The sequence below is a fragment of the Misgurnus anguillicaudatus genome, chromosome 2, assembly GCF_027580225.2.
Source record: "Misgurnus anguillicaudatus chromosome 2, ASM2758022v2, whole genome shotgun sequence".
Lineage (NCBI taxonomy): Eukaryota > Metazoa > Chordata > Actinopteri > Cypriniformes > Cobitidae > Misgurnus > Misgurnus anguillicaudatus.
In genome coordinates this window covers 27274192-27295242 of record NC_073338.2, presented here as the reverse complement: position 1 = coordinate 27295242, position 21051 = coordinate 27274192, and the positions used below count along the sequence as shown (strand labels likewise).

Below are 21051 nucleotides of genomic sequence, written 5' to 3'. Positions count from 1 at the left end.
TGAGACTTCACATCAATTTATTAGGTTTATCATTGACAATCTCAAACTGTTTTATTACAAAAATACCAACAAAATTTCTGAAAAGCTTATGCTTAAATACGAAACTTGTGATTAATTTAGGCCCACATTTGCAAATGACAAAGGTTCACTTTACCATGTAGTAATCCTTTCCAGGCATTAACTGGTATATGGGTGGTATTCAATTTTAGGCTGGTGTCAAAAAAAGAAAACATCTTGAGCTATGCTTTCAAAACCATCAATGGTCTTTTATCAAAATGGGGGATATTTCAAAGATATTCTTATTTGGACCACATAAGATTAACATCCACAAAACATGCTTTATACATGAGCAGTGACTGCAAATTTCTGAAAATTTTTAATAAGGCAAGAAGCGATGCTCCTGGTTAAAATGTCACTAGTAATGAAACAGATTCTTTCCATCCCTACTAAAATAAAAATATTCTTTACAAAAAAAATCTCAACTACTTCACTTTGGAAAAAGCAAATATGATGGACACGCATGAAAAGAAACATTTTGCCTGCTGGGTAGAAAAAGTCTGAATGAATGTGAACAGAACTTGCTGTATAAAAAGGCATGTTTCTTCAGAAAGTATCATAATCCTGAACTGTGCTCCGTCCAGAAAGTCAGTAGCCATTCATCACAGAAACTTCAGATGTGACACTGTCCAGTGCCTGCCAGTGACAATCCATTAGTGAATCATAAAGCTCTTCACTGCGCTCCATGAACTCCTTGTTTAACATGTCCACATCCACATGTGGGTTTGGATCTGAGGAAGAACAACAACAGACAGCACATAAGAATATTTCTATTAGGAATGTCTTGATTGGTAATTGATGTGTGGGCATATGATAATTAATAAGTTAGTAATTAGTTCTCTAAAGAAACAACGTAAACAATAATAACCTTCAGCAGGGTCCTCCTCAACCTCCTCAGTTGCATCATGTGATTGCTAAGGCAAAAAAAGAAACAAGATATGGTTTGGAATTAGAAATTAAAAAATGTTCTTGTAGCGCTTGGTGTACTATTTACTGTTAAAAGGATAGTTCACCCAAAAATGAAAATGTCATTAATGACTCACCCTCATGTCGTTCCAAACTCGCAAGACCTCCATGCATCCTCGGAAAACAGTTCAAGATGTTTCATACCCAGTCCGAAAGCCTGTTGACCCCTCATTGAAAATCCACATACGGTACACTGTCCATGTCCATAGAGGTAGTGGAAGCGTCATCGGGGTGGTCCGTGTGACATCGGTGGGTCAGTTGGAGTGTGTTGAAGCATCGAAAATACATTTTGGTCCAAAAATAACAAAACTTACGACTATTTAGTATTGTCTTCTCTTCCGTGTCTGTTGTGGGGCCCATGCGTGAGACTGAGGTCACGTGACTGCAGTGACGTGGATGACGTACGACGCGGCTGACGTGTTATCTGGTGCGCCCCAGCTGGTTTTTTTTTTGTGCACCCAGGTTTCGTTTACAGTCTAAGGAAGACGCACACTGTAAGTTTGAAAAAAAAATCCAACTTCGCAAACATGTCAGATGGATAACACATCATCGGCTTCACTGCAGTCACGTGTCTTCAGTCTTGTGCATGCGCTTCACAACAGATGCGGAAGAGAAGTCAACATGTGTCATAATTTTTGGAGCAAAACATATTTTTGATGCTTCAACACATTCTAACTGACCCACTGATGTCACATGGACTACTTTGATGATGTTTTTATTACCTTTCTGGACATGGACAGTATACCGTTACTAGATTTTCAATGAAGGGTCAACAAGCTCTCAGACCAAATCTAAAACATCCCAAACTGCGTTCCGAAAATGAACAGAGATCCCACGAGCCTGAAACGACATAAGGGTGAGTCATTAATGACATTATTTTCATTTTTGGTTGAATACATCAGAAATGCTAAAATACCTCTGTGGACCCTTGCATGTCAGGTGGCATGGGGGGCATAGGTGGAGGTGGCATTATTCCTTGTGGAACTGGAGGGGGGGTGACATAAGGGTTATATCCGTAGTTGTAACTGTTGTACTGATCATAGCCCCATTGTGGATAGTAACTGTTGTAAGGCTGTTGATAGTATTGCTGTTGGTAGTTGCTGTTGTAAGTTTGATTCTGGTTGTGGTAACTGTTTGTTTTGTTGCTGTAAAAAAAAAATTGTAGTTTGAGTTAACTGTTTGGTTCAACTAGGCAAATGATCAGGACAGTCTAAATCTTGTCACATAAAACTTTAATACATTTTAAACCAACAGTAAAAGCACATGTAGCGTACCCTTTGTTGACAGCGATGCTTATCCTGATGGGTTTTCCTCCCAAGCCTGATGCATTCTGGAACTCCTCAAGAGCTTTCTTCTGTTCATTCTCGTCACTAAACTTCACGAAGCCGTAACCCCTGGATATTCAAAGGACTTGATATGTTAGCATCTGCTCTCTTACTCTTCACACACCTCATCATTCAGTATATGCATATTTCCATATGTATTGAGAAAGTAAAAATTAATTTGATTGTAAAACTGAAACTTCTCTTTTACTTTTAACATGAAGTAGCATCACTTCAATTGAGTTGCTCTTGCTTACCCTATATGGGGAAAACAATAGTTTTAGCAGATTTGTAACATTGGCAAATCACATCCATGTATTGTCTGGCCCTTAATAGGAGAGGATGGTAAAGAGTATAGACTGAAAATAAATGGTGTCAAGCATTTGTAAAGGAAACCTCATCCGATTTAACTACCTCACGTGTGTCAAATCAGTAGGTCAAACTGTCAAAAAAAGACAAGAAAGGTTACGTGATATGAATCTAAAAGTGAAGAGGTTACGTACTTGGAGTTCCCAAAAGGGTCAGTGACAACTTTGCCTCCTTTGCATGAAGGGAATTTTTTCAAAAAGAATTGATGAAGCTGGTAGTCATCTACTTCTGATGTGAGGTCTCCAACAAAAACAGAGAATTCGGGGCTAAAGAAAACAAGAAAATCAACTATGAAGGTGACAGAAACTCTGCATTTTGTAAGATGATACAGGGGCGGTTTCCAGGACAGAGTTTAGATTAATCCAGGGCTAGGCCTTAGTTACATTTAAGTAGACATTTAAGTAGTTTTTACAAACATACCTTACAAAAAACAATACTGGTGTGCATCTTGTGACAAAACAATGACACTGATATATTTTAAAATACAGTACTGTGCAAAAATCTTACGCCACCATGCCAGAATTAGACTTGTTGTTTTTGCAATGTTATAGTTATCATATATAATTGTTTCTCAGTCTCTTTAATAGAATACATCCAGAAAATACAGGAAAAAACTATAAAAATGTAAATTGATGTGTCAAGTTTTTAGGGTAAACTCCCCTTCCACTTGAGCAATAGCAGGAAACTGCAGGATCTCTTAAACCTAAATAAAATTAAATCCTAATTTCTCATTTTAAAGAAATAAGTCTTTTTACTTGATTCTGCTTAAACACGCTCAAGATGTGTTTAGTGCCAAGAGAGACCACATTAAACACAAATGATGCCTTAAGACATTTAGTCCTGAAAATGTATATTTTTAAATTTTTTGTACATGTTTCCTGTATGTATCTTAATAAAATAAATTGAAAGTTAAATATGGATGGACATTAAAACTTCTAAAACAACAAGTCTGGTAGTGGTGGCCTAAGACTTTTATACAGTACTGTGTGTTAGTGCAAGATGTTTTTAAATTATAGCAGCTGAAAACATGCAATATGATAAGCCCTGTCCCGGAAACCGCCCCATATTTTGCTTTTGGTGAATAAACCAACAAAAAAGCTGCTGGTTTGCTTAATGCCTGCAAGAAACAAAAGAAAGATTTACTTACCCAGGCTCCGGCCTTTTCCCGTATGTTGCATAATTCAGCTTGAACTTCCTGGGCTGAAAAAGAAAAAAAATACTGAGCAAATAATATAATAAATTTACTGTAGTAAGGACTTAATTTGCCTAACAAGCGTGTTATTATTCAATTAAAAAAGCATTATTATTTCCACATACCTCCACCAATCAGTACTGGCTTTATCCCATTCGTCAGCTAGTTCCTAACAGAGTTTATTCACCAGCTTCAAAAAAAGTCATTTTATAAACCGCCTCAACCACCTTCCTTAGGGAAGAAATTGAGCTCTGTAACTTGCCCATCACTAGTAGTATTGTATGGAGGAATAATTAATGTTTGTATAAGGTGGGGGCCATGCTGGTTGTTTTTTCCTATAATACTCGATATATTTGAATAATCAAATATAGAAGCCAAAACTATACACGTTAATGGGTGCAAGGTTAGCATCTTACCGGATTTGATCCTGGAACTAGTTTCCCATTAAGCCTCTGCACACAGCGGTCAACACTGGCCTCATCTGACATCTCCACAAAACAGTATCCGGCAGACCCTCTGAAAAAAACAAACTAACGTTATGATTGCAGTACAACAAACAATAAAGACAGACAAATCCATTTTCAATGCAAATAAACATTTAAAATACTTAAAATAGCAGCATCTACTTAACATGGATGTTAACAATACATGAACTCATCAGAATGTTGTAGACCTCTCCATAAATAAAATGTAAAAATCTTACCCAGTAAGTCTATGTGTAATAATTTTGACTCCGTAGGCAGTCTCTCCCATAGTGCTAAATGCTTGCTTGATGAAAGTGTCATCCATGTATGGGTCTAACTGTAAAACAAATAAGGAGAATTAATGACCTGTGCATTATTCAGGTAAACAGCATATATACTGTATATAAGCATGTTTCTATATGTGGTAGTTTTAGTTTATCATTAGCAGAACAGAAAAAGTTTTGAGTTCTGCGTCACAATACACAGCGCCAGTACTTAACTGTAAGTAACTAAATATAAGTTCTGACAAACTACAGTTTGCTACATCGTAACCTATTGTTTATTATGCGTTACCTTAAAAGTATAATGCAGACATGCAGGTTAGTTTGTGTTATTATGTACCATACGACACGCGGAAAGAAAAGGCGGAAAGGCCTGTAAATAATTCGAGCATATATTTATCTATTCACCAGATGGCGTGATATTTACAATCCACTTAAATACTCATTTTAAAACAGTATGCAAGGTGTTTTTATTTTAGTTTTTGTTTCACTGGTTTTCGCTAGTTTTGTGAGTAACTTAACGGCCTTTCGGTCCCGCTTGCGTAACTTCGAGCTACATTTGCATGCTGCAAATCTCTAGCCTACATTCTCGCTAAATTATCGGAGAAAACCTAACAAAAACGAAGTACTTACGTCACCCATCCATAAACTTGTCATTCGGTTAAACATCTTGCCAGCTGAAATCGTCGTACCACCACGGTTAATGAAATTTAAGTAAGACGATTTGTTGTAGTTATCGCGTGGCGAAGCTAACAGAACATTTACTGAAACTTCCGTTTCCGGTCGCGCACCGCAACACTTCTTCCTCAATCCACTGAGCTGAAGAATAAATCTTAATATAGTCAGTATGGACCAAGTCTGTCAGTTAGGTTCACTCAGTGGTCGTAACATATAGCTGTTATCTATATATTAACAATACATACATGATTACATTGCTTTTAAATCAAATTAAATAAAAAAGTCCTTGGCGGAAATGTTATTCTATATTTGACCTTCAGGTGGCAGTAGTTCGAAAAGTTCTTCCAAACGCATAGTAGAGAAAGTCATACATGACCGACATGCGATGACTTTGGTGCGATATTGATGGAATGAGCTTGTTGTAGTAAAAATGAACGTGTTGCGAACATTTTGGCGGTTTTCAGGGGTAAATGGTTTGTCCTGGTATGTAAAAACAATCATTATTCTAAAAATCAACCAAGTTAAGCTCTGGTAAAACAGTTTGCTGAAGGTTTTGCCGTTTGTGTATTTAGCTAGCAGCTCAGGGATAGCCTCATACAGGCATTGTTTAGTAAAAAAAACAGTGTTTACGGGAAAAAAATGAGTGCAAATTTAACATAGATCGCTGTAACACAATCACATGAGTGCAGTGAGATAAAACAATTAATCCAAAAATAGATGTATTTAGTTAATATAGATCATTGCAAGGCTTTAAACGTATGCAGCATATTTTATTTTATTTTTTTCGTCAGCATGCAGGTCAAGTCAGAGCAATGTAAAACTGTATGGGTGATTCTCACGAAAACTTGGTTTTAAAAATGTCAAGCATGAAAATGTAAAAATTGCTTAAATTAACTTTTTTTCCCACCAGACATTGAAAAACAAAGTCTGGAGTAAATGGGAACATTAATTTAAAAACTTTTACTTATCATTTAACACTTTTTGTAACATAATTTAAAAAATTAGTCCTAAAAAATCTCATTAACGCAACAGTCAGAAAACATCAACACTGACATATTTTCAAAATGACATGACAAACCTGAAAGAACATAATTTGGAGATTTTGCACATGCATTTAAAATCAAAGTATTATGCTTCTATTAATTAAATTAACATTTTATAAGCATCTGTTGCGGTAATGATAATCAAAATGTCTCAAAAGGTATTGCGGAGGATGAGAACATCAGGCATGGACACATCATTTTCCTAATTTTTCTTCATTATTATTATACATGAATATTCAGTAAATATTTGTTCTGTCATCTAAAGTAGTCTAGCAAAACATCCATCTATTTTTTTTCTTAATATTTTTGTGTTAATTTGATTAAATTACAACATAACCCATGTTCAAACACAGCCGGACACATTGCGGTAATGAGAATTTCAGCAGAAAATGAGATCAAATTTACTATTATAAATTCTTATGTTGAAATCACACATTGTGCAAGGTAGAACACAGTATTGTGTTAATTCTGATGCTTTTTAATGTTACTATATTACACATTTTAAAGCTAAAATCATTAGTGCCGTGGTGTTTCAATGGTTTCGTGAGAATCACCCGTATACACAACTGTTAACATTGTAATTAAGTTAAGTCAACAGCTGCTCTGCAAGTCATTTTTGAAGTATACTTACTTTATAGCTAATTTACACATACTGTTTGATTGGTGCTTTAATGTGTACACACTGATGCATGTAAAAAATGTACACATTGAACATTGCTCTTAAATATACAGCTGGTCATTAAGATGACAGAGTCAATATTGATAGATATTGTCAAACTAAAATGTCAGTTCTCTGATTATTTATTTAAATGACTTATTTAAATACTAATGATACTCATCATACCGTTTCAGCTGCAGTCAGCTACGCTCCATCAGTTCTTCTGTTCTGTCAAGGACCAGACCTGACCAGAGACCTGCCCTGCAAAGTACACTTAATACCAAAGCTGAGGGAGCCTGTGTTTTCCAGCAACCACTTTGGCAATATCAGCAGGTCCGCACAGGCAAACGTGGGACAGAATATCAACCAAATAACATCAAACGCAAGAGGACCCATGGTTGGATCAAACGAATCAGCACTCCGAGTGGAATCGAAGTCATCCTGCGCCGAATGCTCAAAGGACGAAAATCCCTTACACATTGAGACTCTGTATCATACAGTTGCTTTGAAATAGTGATTCTCAGTAAATATCAGTTGCAAGATTTTTGTTTATATTTAAAATTGCTGTCATATGAGAAAAATGATTAAGATGTCACATTGTACAGATATGTACTTCATTAAATAAAAATATTGAATATCATGATGTAATCCTTCTTATTCTTATTTGTCATGTTTATATAATGAATTCATTCATTTGGCCAACAAGTAATCATTTACGAGAATCTAAATAAAATAAAAAATGACGTTTTTCAAAATGTTAGTTATTGTATTTTATTTTCACAGTTTAGTGCAGTTTTAAAGCAATTGGATGTGCATATATTATTGCGGAAGCAGCAGTACAAAATGGGCTGTGGAGTAATCTGTGTGCACAGGCTGTGATGCACCTTATATATTATTTTCACAGTATTTCCTTATTTTATTGCATTATGGACTCACTCATATGTTCAAAATCAGCAAAGACAATGCAGTAGTTAAGGATATCACATTTACTGTTTGTGTAATAAAAAATAATGTGTAGAAAAATAGAAAATCTAAAAATTTTCTGATTACAGCGCTCATTCAAACTTACTTTCTTATGCCCAAGTAAATTAACATGCAGGGGCTGACTGATCCATGCCTCCTTCAGTGAGATATGAAGCATATGAAGAACTCAGATTAATATAAATGATTAATCTTTTGGCATGCAGCTACATCACTGCGTGGGTATTTTTATTACATTCAAGCAAATGTTATGTATCACATTCAATATTGTATATATACTGAGTATAACCATTCATTGTTTTTTTAAATGATTACTACCAGAGTCTGTATTCTCACCCATTTCAGTATCAGAAGATGGCAGCTCTTCTGATGAAGTGGTTTGGTCAGGATTTATGTGTTGTGCATTACTGGCCCTAGAAATATCATCTGCTTTAGGTTGCTGATCAGAACTAGCACCGGTACACAAATTGTCTTTTCCAAAGTTGAAACGTTTGCTTGGGTTGAATGATTTGTTGGGAGACTGCGATTTTTCCTGGTTCCCATGTGCAGGTGCTGGCACAACTGCTGCAGCTGCTTCTTTTTTCACCTCTTGAGATTTGAGGAACTTAAGAAAACCTGGAAGTTTGGCCTCGCCACTAGTGGGAGAAGTGGTAGAAGTGAATTTACCCTGAAGCGGGATTATCTGTTTAAGTTTCATCACATTATTGTTGCCTAAAAGAGAACTGGGTCTTTTGAGCTTTTCTCCAGTGATGAATTTGCCCCCTGTACTTTTATCGTGGTGGTGATGATCTTCACCCTCACCAAGATCTGACTTGTCATGCTCACTTTCTTGTCGTGCCAGTTCCTCTGCCAATTTTTGATGCTCTTCTTCTGCTTCTGTCTTCCTCCGTTGCTGCTGCTGGTGCTGTTGAGCCAGACGTTCATGTTTCTGGCAAATGACAATGATAAACATAATTATTTAAATACTGTTTGCTCGTGCTAAACGTGCACTGTGTTGCCTGATGTGCTACCTTGAGGGCTTCCCTCCGTTGGTATTCAAGCTTGGCCATCTCATCTTCCACCCAGTTCGGAATATCAGGAATTGCAATATGAATTATGTATTTGAGTAGAATGGCAAAGTGCTGTGAAAGGGTAACGGTAAATTTAATGCACTTTATTAATAATGTACAATTCAGACATCTTTCAACTTGCAGTTTTTATTGCAAGAAACCAAAAAGTAATATGTTTTTCCTGTTTCCTTTTACCTCTAGTAATACAACCGAGACAATGGCCATCTCAGGGCTCAACCAGGGGAAGAGTCGTTGTAGCTGTCCACATTGGCCAATAAGGTAACAGTTCACAATTATTGCAATCAGACCCATAGCCTCCATTGCGGTCTATTCAGATTTTGAGGACAAAGATAACATACAGAGACAAGTTATATATAAAACAGCTTAATCCCGGCATCAGGCCATTCAGAAATACCACTTGACTGATAAAAAATGCTAAATTACAAGACGACATTTCGGATTTACAAAATTTTGCATTTGAGCTCTTTATATATAAATAATTCATATCTGATAAGATCACCTGACCTGCCATTGTCCAATGTTCTCTACCCTTTGACCAAAGGGTCTTTGGAGGCCTGTGCAAAGTTTTAAGGCATCACTACGGATCTCTATGATATTGTTTATGAGGGCACACATGGCTGCTAAGGGAAATGCAGAGGAGAAGAGCACCACGTAGCCAAACTGTATAAACATCTCTTGATAATCCTGGAGAGTATCCTGCAGATCAAAACAAAAGAACCAGTTCTTCTGTTTGGTATCATTTGTAAATCTGCAATGCATCCAATCTGCAAATGGTGCCATATAGCAAATATCCCTAATCATGTATGAGAAGATGTTGGTTAAAGGGATATATCACACAAAAATGAAATCTCTGTCATCATCTTCTTTCATTATTATGTTGTTCAAAATCTGTATGAATTTATTTCCTCATGAACAAAAAGAAGGTATTTTGATAAATGATGGTAAGCACACAGCCGACTGCACCCATTGAATTCCATCGTATTTGTTTTTTTCTACTATGGCAGTCAACGGTTACAATTAGCTGTGTGCTTAACATCATTTATCAAAATATCTTCAAGAAAAAAAACTCATACAGGTTTAGAACAACATGAGGATGAGAAAACTATGACAGCACTTTCATTTTTGGGTGAACTATCCCTTTAAGATTGACTTTGGGGACTATCAGAGCCGATCGGCCTTATACGCTTACTACGCAGGCTGCATAGGGCCCCGCCTCCCCCTGCCTCATTTTACAGTGCGTGTTACTGTTTACTGAGATGACAATATGAAGCGGAGCTATCCATCTGGCTATGAAAAAAGATAAAGGAAACAAAATGAGAGTTAAAAGCGAGAACAGCAATCAGGTAAATTCATATTATAAACAGTTTTACGGTATGGCAAGCCATTTTAGCTTTCATACATTCACATGATATGGATTTTTGATATCAAGAATTTAGTTTTCACTACTTAAAATATAAAAGTGTGATTTATAGTAGTAACCATATTTTGTATGTAGTGAGAGCAGTGGGGTGTCAAGTGTAAATGTGTGGCAAAGCTCACGGGTCATGGCTCACGGCCCGGGTCAGGGACTATGGCTCACGGGTCAGGTAGGTGGGCCCCTTAGCAGAATTTTGCTTAGGGCCTTAGTGAGGTCAGGATCGGCTCTGGGGACCACTATTGCTATACTTTAAGTGCATGAACCACTGTTTATCACCTTTTATAGTATCGAAGTATTAACAATAACATCAGATTATTGATCTCATTGTCTAAGTTTGTGGAGAAGTACAAACCTCATAAGTTAACATGCAACTTTCAATCTCTGTTTGAGTCAATACAGAAGGCTCAGTCTTCTCTGGAGGGTCCATCCAAGACATTTTCTTTTCCACATTGCCATTGTCTCCAGTAGATCTAGTCTTTCTTCTCTGCAGCCCTTGTGGATTACTCATTGATTCATCCAATTTCTTATCAATAACATCATCATCGTCACACATATCAAATATGTAGGATGGATCCATTCCTTTTTCTACAAGCGTAGGACTGCCATCGTCCTGCAAGCTCTCTTGGATTGGTGATTCCACGATCCTATCTTTGTATTCCACCTTTTCAGTGAAACTGACCTTTCTTTGCTTTAGACAAGCATCATCGTCCCCTTCCTCTGTTTTGGGAACTCTGTAGCTGGCAATTAAACTCTTTCTCTCTCTCTTCTCTGGAGACGTCCCACATTTATTTTCATCTGGACGGCCTTGGCAAGTCAGTCGTATCCTTTGCACAACCAAATGACTGTAGTTCAGAAACATGGTGTGAATTAAGTCCCATAACGTCCTGAGAGCTCCCAATTTATGGTGCTCATAGAGATAGGGCTGTAACACTTCTTTTATATTTTGTAGAATTTGTCTGAATATCAGCAGTGTAGCCAGCATCTGTAAATAAAGATGAGTCGTCATTTCTCTTCTTTGTAGGACTGTATATTATTCTGCCGTGTTGTTTATTACCTCTTTCAGCCGCTCCATATCTTTTAGATAAAATCCGATGTAGAAAAGGCTGAGGTAAGAATTTATGAACTGGAACTTTAAAAATAACGTACACAACATTACTGACAAAAACAACAGTTTATCACTTGTGAAAATATACAGTTTTGATATGGAGATATAAAATGTGCATAGATAATCAAATAAAACTTACAAAAACAGTCTTGAGGATGAGATTGTTATCGTAAGTACTCTGAAGTCTGTAATTTTCTGTTTACATTGAAAAATGAACAAACATTGAGGATAAAAAAGAAACAGTTGCTAAACAAGTGATGAAATAAGAAATATATTTTGTTGCTTATTTACACGATGTTTCCTAATAACTTTAAAACATTCCCTGACTTCTTTTGTTTCAGGTTAAAAATGGCTGTCATACTGGATCACTTTGCGCTTAACAGCATATACAGATGCTGAATTTAAACTTACCCATATCATTGAGCCAGAGAGCTATTTTCTTGTACACTTCGTCACATACAGTAACAGTTATAGCCAGAAGAAGTTTAGGAATAAATCTACATATGCTTGGCAACTCTTTTGTTTCCATGACAAATTCCTGCAAAAGATGCAAAATATTACAGACAAAGGTCATACATCCTAAATACAGTACTGTGCAAAAGTCTTAGGCCACCAACACCAGACTTGTTGTTTTAGAAGTTTTAATGTCCATCCATATTTATTTTTCAATCTATTTTATTAAGATACAAACAGAAAATACGGGAAATATGTACAAAAAAATTAAATATAATAATTTTCAGGACTAAGTGTCTTCTTTAGGCATCGTCGGTGTTTAGTGTGACCTCTCTTGGCACTAAACACATCTTGAGCATTTTTTAGCAGAATGAAGTAAAAAAGACTAATTTCTTTAAAATTAGAAATTAGGATTTAATTTTATTTAGGTTTAAGAGATCCTGCACCTGCTATTGCTCAAGTGGAAGGGGAGTTTACCCTAAAAACTTCACACATCAGTTTACATTTTTATACAGTTTTTAATACTACAGTGAGGAAAATAAGTATTTGAACACCCTGCTATTTTGCAAGTTCTCCCACTTAGAAATCATGGAGGGGTCTGAAATTGTCATCGTAGGTGCATGTCCACTTTGAGGGACAATCTAAAAAAATCCAGAAATCAGAATATATGATTCTTTAACAATTTATTTGTATGATACAGCTGCAAATAAGTATTTGAACACCTGTCTATCAGCTAGAATTCTGACCCTCAAAGACCTGTTAATCTGCGTTTAAAATGTCCACCTCCACTTCATTTATTATCCTAAATTAGATGCACCTGTTTGAGGTTGTTAGCTGCATAAAGACACCTGTCCACCCCATACAATCAGTAAGAATCGAATTACTAACATGGCCAAGACCAAGGAGCTGTCCAAAGACACTAGAGACAAAATTGTACACCTCCACAAGGCTGGAAAGCGCTACGGAGAAATTGTCAAGCAGGTCCACTGTTGGAGCAATCATTAGAAAATGGAAAAAGCTAAACATGACTGTCAATCTTCCTCGGACTGAGGCTCCATGCAAGATCTCACCTCGTGGGGTCTCAATGATCCTACGAAAGGTGAGGGAGGAGCTGGTCAATGACCTGAAAAGAGCTGGGACCACCGTTTCCAAGGTTACTGTTGTTAATACACTAGGACGTCATGGTTTAAAATCGTGCATGACACGGAATGTTCCCCTGCTTAAACCAGCACATGTCCAGGCCCGTCTTAAGTTTGCCAATGACCATATGGATGATCCAGAGGAGTCATGGGAGAAAGTCATGTGGTCAGATGAGACCAAAATACAACTTTTTGGTCATAAATCCACTAAACCTGTTTGGAGGAAGAAGAATGATGAGTACCATCCCAAGAACACCATCCCTACTGTGAGGCATGGGGGTGGTAGCATCATGCTTTGGGGTGTTTTTCTGCACATGGGACTGGGTGATGGCACTGTATGAGAGGATGTCCGGGGCCATCTATTGCGAGATTTTGGGGAGCAACCTCCTTCCCTCAGTTAGAGCATTGAAGATGCGTCTAGGCTGGGTCTTCCAACATGACAATGACCCGAAGCACACAGCAGGATAACCAAGGAGTTGCTCTGTAAGAAGCATATCAAGGTTCTGGCATGGCCTAGCAAGTCTCCAGACCTAAACCTAATAGAGAACCTTTGGAGGGAGCTCATACTCCTTGTTTCTCAGCAACAGGCCAGAAATCTGACTGATCTAGAGGAAGATCTGTGTGGAGGAGTTGGCCAAAATCCCTCCTGCAGTGTGTGCAAACCTGGTGAAAAACTACAGGAAACATTTGACCTCTGTAATTGCAAACAAAGGCTACTGTACCAAATATTAACATTGACGTATTTGCAGCTGTATCATACAAATAAATAGTTAAAAAAATCATACATTGTTTTTTAGAATATGTCTCTCACAGTGGACATGCACCCACGATGACAATTTTAGACCCCTCCATGATTTCTAAGTGGGAGAACTTGCAAAATAGCAGGGTGTTTAAATACTTTTTTCCCCTCACTGTATATACACATTTCCTGTATTTTCTGGTGTATTCTATTAAAGAGACTGAGAAACAATTATATGATCACTATAACACTGCAAAAACAATAAATCTAATTCTGGCATGGTGGCCTAAGACTTTTGCACAGTACTGCATGTGTAAAAACATTTATGATTTAAGTATAAAAACCATCGTAATCTGTTACTTACTTGAAGCTCCAGGCAGATAAACATGAGCAAGCATACGAAGCAGAGACAGAGGATGCAGACGGGAAAGCTGACTAACCAGCAAAACATTGTCCTCTTCCAGGGTGGATAGAAAAACTCTTCACATCCCGTCACTGGACTGCGACGTTTAACTCCCTGATATGCGTTGCAAAAGAAGTAAAAATTTGCTGATTGTATGGCACAATTTAATCAGAAGCCTATATATAATTATTAAATGTAATGTATAATATAACTGATATAATGAGTGTTATTTATGTTACTACTGACATAGGAAAATGTAAAAATAATGTCATTGTACCCGAAACTGTGGACGGGGTTCCTCTAGTGACTCTGCAGGGGTGTCCAGTGTTCCCCACTTATATGCCAGTTCTGCTTCCCGACGCTTCCATCTCTCCAGGAACAGCGTTGCCCACACCACATTGAAAAGGGCAAATACCACACAGCAGATATCCTGACTTGTCTGCATTTAAAAAAAGGCTCAGTGATAAAAACCATGTGTCAAAGCTAAATAAAGAACATGTAATGTTTTGTACTATTTATAATTCCATTCTGAAGGTGTAGCCCTGTGATATCAAGAAGAAAACCTGCCTGATCGGACTCGGCAAACATCCAAAGCAGAAAGCCAATCACTGCTGGGTACAGCATAGAGTTGGTGTAAAATCCCAACCATGCAAAATACATTCCAATCTTCACCCCATAATAATCACAGACGTCATCTGTCAGGAGCAGAAAAACAAAGCCATCAGGCCTAATCTGCTTTTTAAAATGAGTTTTTTCTCGTAGTCTCATCTTTCCAAAGAAATTAGCTTTGGAAGAAAACAAATACAACCAGTGGAATGTAAATGTGACACATTTGCATAATGAAATATGCAGTGTCTTGTGCTTTGTTTTCTGAAGTCATATTGCAGAACTTAATATTTGTTAGTGCCTCTCAGTCAACACAAAAAAAAGAAACTAGATACACAGACCATTGTTTGCTAAAGGAAGAGCCTCAGAGGATTCAGATTACAAGCACCGGCCATCGTATAAGTTTGGTACATGTCGGTGAAAACTTTCCTACCTAGGGGTTGTTTCTCGCAGACTGCCTGAACCCAAGACGTCATCAGCTGGTTCAAAATTCTCTGCTCATGAATGGGAAACATTTGAAGAATTACACGCCTTGCTATGAGCTCTGGTACTGAAAGGACGCACAAACACACACACGCTCAGATTTCAAATATAAGCATTTCTACCCAAGCTACAGTGCATTCAGAAAGTTTTCAGACCCCCTTCACTTTTTTCAGTTTTTTGTGTTGCAGCCTGATACTACAATCATTTAAATAATTCATTCCTCATAATGACAAGGTGAAAACAGAATTTAAAAAAAGGAAAATTTGGTACTATCACATTTACATAAGTATTCAGACCCTATTTAGTATTTAGTTTAAAAGGGACACTCAACTTTTAAAAAAATAGGTTTATTTCTAAGCCCCCTAGAGTTAAATATTTGATTTTACTGTTTTGGAATCCATTCAGCCGATCTCCGGGTCTGACGGTACCACTTTTAGCATAGCTTAGCATAATCCATTGAATCTGATCAGACCATTAGCATTGGGCTTAAAAAATTACCAAAGACTACTCTTCTGTAGTTGCATCATGTACTAAGACTGACAGAAAATTTAAAGTTGCGATTTTCTAGGCAGATATGGCTAGGAACTATAATCTCATTCTGGCGTAATAATCAAGGATTTTGCTGCCGTAACATGGCTGCAGGAGGCGCAATAATATTATGCAGTGCCCGAAAATAGTCCGCTGCTATTGAAAGTTACTAATATTTTCAGACACTGCATAATATCATTGCACCTGCTGCTAATGGTCCAACCAGATTCAATGGACTGTGCCAAGCTATGCCAAAAGTGCTAGCGCCAGACCCGGAGATCAGCTGAATGGATTCCAAAACGGCAAAAATCAAATGTTTAACTCTAGGGGAGCTGGAAAATTAGCATATTTAAAAAAAAAAGTGAAGTGTCCCTTTAAGAACCTTTGGCAGCCATTAGAGTCTTTTGGGGTATGATGTAACTTATACTTCACTTCATAGGTCTGTAAATATAATAGGTCGGAATGCACAGTATCTGAAATAGAATATATATGTTGAATATGTACTGATTGGTTGGCCCTCCAGAAAGTGAATATTATGAAGAGCTTCGCCCTGTTTGGCTCTCAGATTGTCCAGCCAGTATCTTAAAATACTCTGACGCTCCTAGAAACATCACAGAGAGAAACCTTTATAACATCAAACAGGTAATGATGAGATGTCATGTGAGACGACAGCAGTGATGGTAGACAGACCTGTGATGTGAAGAAACACAGCTCACTCTCGATGTTCTCATAGATGTCATCCTCCTCACATGAAAACCTGCGAGTGCCGCCTCCATAGCGCTGCTTCACGGCCTTTTGCATGCCCATCTGCTCAGCTCCACGCAACAAGTTCAGAGAAAAGGGAAATAAAATTCTGTTGTATTTTTGAGGACATAATGACCGTCTGACAAAGGTCAGGGTTTGTATGGGAAATTAAAGTAGATTTTCTACCAGCTCTTACTTCTCAAAGTTTGAGGTAATGAAGAATGCATAGTTTTGAGTGTATTTATGCTGCCGAATCTGAATGGTGATTTGTGGAATCCCCAGACGGATTTGGTTAAGTAACCATAATAGAGTATGGTCATCTGTGGTGTCTGTAGAATAGATGATGAAAAATCAGTAAATTAAACATAAAAACACAATGTATTATTTTACATCAGCGATACATATATTATTAATTAAAGAATAAAAAAAGTAAGTTATTTAAAATGTATTCAATAATCACTCAATGAAAGCATAAGTAATATCCGCACCTGGTAATGTAATAAGGACATCACAGTTTTCAACGGGTGCCATTGTGATACTAGGTTTATGCCTCATGAAGTACTGCCTGGCATGAAAGAGACGGCCTCTGAGCAATTTCTCTGTGGTTGAAAGGGGACAAGAAAATTGCTAATCATACATTAGCCTAAAATATGCATCATTACATTTAAATTCATGTAAAATTCATGAAAATCATTAAACTCTGAAGCACCAACCAAAAACAAAACAGTATCAATGAGTGGCTGACAGTAAATAAAAATACTGTGAATGTTGTTGATGATTATGTCAAACTGCTTTTAATCTTCCTTGCTTTGCGTACAAGTTGTTTTGGATAAAAGCACCTGCAAAGGGAATAAATGTATATGTAAATAATGTGACCACTGAAACATCTGCACACAACATAACGAACCATTTCAGGTTCATATTTGAGCTATCATCCTAATCGGGTCAAACCAAACCGAGCCCACTTTTCATTTACACAAAGTACATAAACAAATCACAGCCTATTGCTCAACCACCGAAATAGAAATGTAATAAAATAAGAAGCATTCTGGCAGCGTGTTGAATGTGCCATTGTGGAACGTATTGCTTTCAACAAGATAAGAAGCCAATCCGTACAACAACAACTGATGTTGATATAAACCCATGAAAAAGGCTTGTGGAAAAAAACTGACTTCTTGTGTAAAAATGTTTGCAATTTTGTGACCACAGTGTTACAGAGTGTGCTCTTTTTAGGTGTCAGTTATGTTACATGTGAAGAGAACGAGAAGTCAAGTAGTTTTAAGATCGAACATTACTTGCTTCAGCACCCTTGTTTGTTAAAGAATAAAAAAGTCATAGCAAGTCATCAATCTACAATACTAATTGCGATCTAATTCCTCAAAAGTCACATTAGATTAAAAGAATTAAAGAAGTAGTTTAGTAGTATTCATCTGTCCTAAAAAGAAATCCAAATCTTAATTATAATCTAATATTTATTTATAACTGCATGACATGCAGGCCATTAGACTATTAAGGGATATTATGAATATTTAATTTGCATATAGACGGTTTCATCAGGTGCACGTGCGGTGACGCAATTACGCGTCTGAGCGGAACTTAACTTCCTGTCTCTGTTTGTTTAATGGTCTGACTAGTTGCCAAACTGAACTCTTGAACAAATTCCCTAATCAAAAATAACACGTTTTGGTTTCCTAAAGGCAAGGAAGAGAGCATTCACGAATTACCGCTCTTTGATGGGAGGTTCGGCATAGGGTTGTGCCGATAGACGATATCATCGTCCATCGTGATGGTTGACTGACATCACGATGGAGAGACACCACCGTGATGCCACGCCCCCTCCCCACTCCGCTGCGAGTCGACATACACTTACTCTCTTCTATATAGACTATAGTTAACCTAATATCTTTGCGTGAATTGCTCTATAAATTAAATAGAAAATATAACTAATGCATATATGCTATTTTAAATACTGTAGTCTATGCCTGAGACATGGCTACCCAGTCTCCTGAGGTTGCGTATAAATAGCACGAAGTGTAAAACTTGTGCAATACATACGCCAAATTCCACTTTGGCGTGCATATGATACGCAAGTCCTTCCCATTCACTTAAACGGGGCATCTTTTTTTGTCGTTTTATTTATTGGTTTCTCAATTCTCCTCTGTCCTTTAAACCATTTTTGCTTGGGTTTAGGGTTAGATTTCAGATTTGCTTAATAAGGTTATTTAATATACAGGTTTCTCTATGTTTTTGTCCATATTTAAGCCATGGTCGCTTGGAGTTGGGGTAAGAGTTGGGGTTTGGGTTAGGATGTCATTTTTAAATAACAAAAAGTTGTTCTAACCCTAAACCCAAGCGAAAATGGTAAAAACATAGCAAAAAAATTGAGAAACCAATAAATAAAACGACAAAAAAAGATGCACCGTTTAAGTGAATGGGAAGGACTTGCGTATCATATGCACGCCAAAGTGGAATTTGGCGTATGTATTGCAATAGTTTTACACTTCATGCTATTTATACGCATTTTCAGGAGACTGGGCTGGACGTGTGTTAGTCTGTGAAAATATCCTGTCAGGCATTTGATCTTGACTAGGGATGGGCACGGATATTCGAATATTCGAATGGCAATAATAATTCGAATTTAAAAAATGCTATTCGAATGTTTGTTTGTTTTTAATGTGCCACCACCCCCCCACCTAACGATATCATCGTCCATCGCGATGGTTTACGTAACCATCGTCAACTGCCAATTGATGGGGACATCGCCCAACCCTAGTTCGGCATCCGATCTGTAGTTAACACTGTATACATTATATAGTACACATTTTATCTGTAATTGCAGCTGGTTGCCAGTAACTTACTGTAGAATATAAAGACTAAAAATATTTCATATTCTTTTAACTTTGAACAAAATGTTGCTAGTAAATAACATAAATGTATAATCTACAGTAAGTTACTGGCAACCAGGTCCAGGAAAAGATCGCAGCGATCAGCAAATAGCAACATGACCCAACTACAAACAATCTGATCAGTTTTCGATGGACAAATTCAAGTACAGCCCTACCTTTTTTTCATTTAAGAAGCCTAAAAGACACTAAAAGACATTCAACTCTAAATCTGCATTTGAATTCTAAAAAAACTAAGAATACATTAGGGTGAGTAATGACAAAATGTTTGTGTCCCTTTGGGTGAACGCCAAGCGATGATTCCTTTCTTCTATCAATGATACAAATGCCTAAAAGAACATTACCATAACACTTTGTAGCTATAGAGTTTTTCTTAAAGAAACATCAATGCACGATGCAAATGTTCTGATGAAATAATGAGATGAAATGTTAAATGAAAACAATATTTTCATGAAAACATAAACATTTAGTGCAATAAGAGTGCTTATACACGCTATAGCCTATATCAAATCCAAAATAATTTTTAGTGGACACAGACAACATTAAATATTCTGGTACCAAAGCAAGGCTCTGAATCGTGTCTAACAGTAGGTTTACAGAGCGAAAACACAGCGATATACAAACAGGCATATAATGTTTACTTGAATAACATGAATAACCATACATGCACTGGTCTATGTGACGGATATAGATGAGTGTCACTCACCTAATACCGCTGAAGACATTATTGTGTACGAGACTCGCTTTGCTCCGCTCTGTGAATACGTCAGCTCTGATGGCGCTGGTGCTGAAACTGCGCTGCCTGCTTCTCCAGGCGCGAGACACTTCTTCTGATGCAAACAGGTGCAAAGCATCCATTGACCTCAAAATAAGCCGTCAACTACACGTTGACATCGATCATCCATGATTTCCTCATTCCTCGAAAGTGCATTTCCTAACAATTACACGTTTGGCGTTATTATTTCGCTGTACTTCTCTCGTATGTTTATCAATGTGTTGTCAGTAAGGAACGCGCCGTCTATCTTACGTCGACTGTGAAATTACGCAACGCGAGGTGCATAATTCATCAATGTTTAGAAATTGACCAATCAGAGAGATGCGCGCAGGCGGAGGAAAAACCAACAGTGTGTGTAAAGGAACGCTGGATTTAATGTTGATAATAACATTAATGAGTTAATATCGATATACAAACAGTCGACTGTGTGGCTGTGTACTTTTTGCTTAATACTAATAAAAGGAATATTTAAACTGTCGTTATCATTTAAAAGGCTTGATGGGAGCCTAATTGTTTAAAAAAAAACAGCTGTTTCTGTTTGACTTTTATATTATATTGTTAGTTTACAAACAGTCAATAAAAACAATGATGTGTAAAAATACTCATATTCTTGCATATTAAACACAACTGAAATACCAAAATACAGTAAGATTATTTAGAAAAGGGGTTTTCGGT

The 21051-nt window shown here is 37.1% G+C and overlaps 3 protein-coding genes across 5 annotated transcripts; 1 reads left to right on the top strand and 2 right to left on the bottom strand.

The window, feature by feature from the left end:
- On the bottom strand, positions 1-5445 carry trnau1apb (tRNA selenocysteine 1 associated protein 1b). Its single transcript, XM_055202237.2, has 9 exons — positions 5285-5445; positions 4610-4707; positions 4323-4422; positions 3862-3914; positions 2849-2980; positions 2298-2417; positions 1940-2168; positions 926-971; positions 1-788 (listed from the first exon to the last, which is right to left on the bottom strand). The coding sequence occupies exons 1-9, from the start codon at positions 5318-5320 to the stop codon at positions 646-648; spliced, it is 957 nt and encodes a 318-aa protein (XP_055058212.1). The 5' UTR covers positions 5321-5445; the 3' UTR covers positions 1-645.
- Positions 5446-5654: 209 nt separating this feature from the next.
- On the top strand, positions 5655-7670 carry mrpl34 (mitochondrial ribosomal protein L34). The gene is made up of 2 exons (XM_055202242.2): positions 5655-5812; positions 7225-7670. The coding sequence occupies exons 1-2, from the start codon at positions 5760-5762 to the stop codon at positions 7511-7513; spliced, it is 342 nt and encodes a 113-aa protein (XP_055058217.2). The 5' UTR covers positions 5655-5759; the 3' UTR covers positions 7514-7670.
- Positions 7671-7785: 115 nt separating this feature from the next.
- On the bottom strand, positions 7786-20827 carry ano8a (anoctamin 8a). Of its 3 annotated transcripts, none has more exons than XM_073875805.1 (18): positions 20308-20826; positions 17412-17537; positions 17187-17297; positions 16898-17027; positions 16645-16786; positions 16459-16555; positions 15377-15493; positions 14905-15032; positions 14615-14776; positions 14299-14451; positions 12015-12141; positions 11743-11798; positions 11553-11627; positions 10851-11480; positions 9586-9777; positions 9256-9387; positions 9022-9132; positions 7786-8939 (listed from the first exon to the last, which is right to left on the bottom strand). In XM_073875805.1, exons 3-18 carry the CDS (start codon positions 17251-17253, stop codon positions 8304-8306), a joined length of 2955 nt encoding a protein of 984 aa, XP_073731906.1. In that variant the 5' UTR covers positions 17254-17297; positions 17412-17537; positions 20308-20826; the 3' UTR covers positions 7786-8303. The 3 variants fall into 3 exon arrangements, with proteins under 3 accessions (XP_073731906.1, XP_073731902.1, XP_073731908.1); XM_073875807.1 differs by lacking the exon at positions 17412-17537 and having other exon boundaries at positions 8444-8646; positions 8837-8939; positions 20308-20827; XM_073875801.1 differs by lacking the exon at positions 17412-17537.
- Positions 20828-21051: the final 224 nt, after the last annotated feature.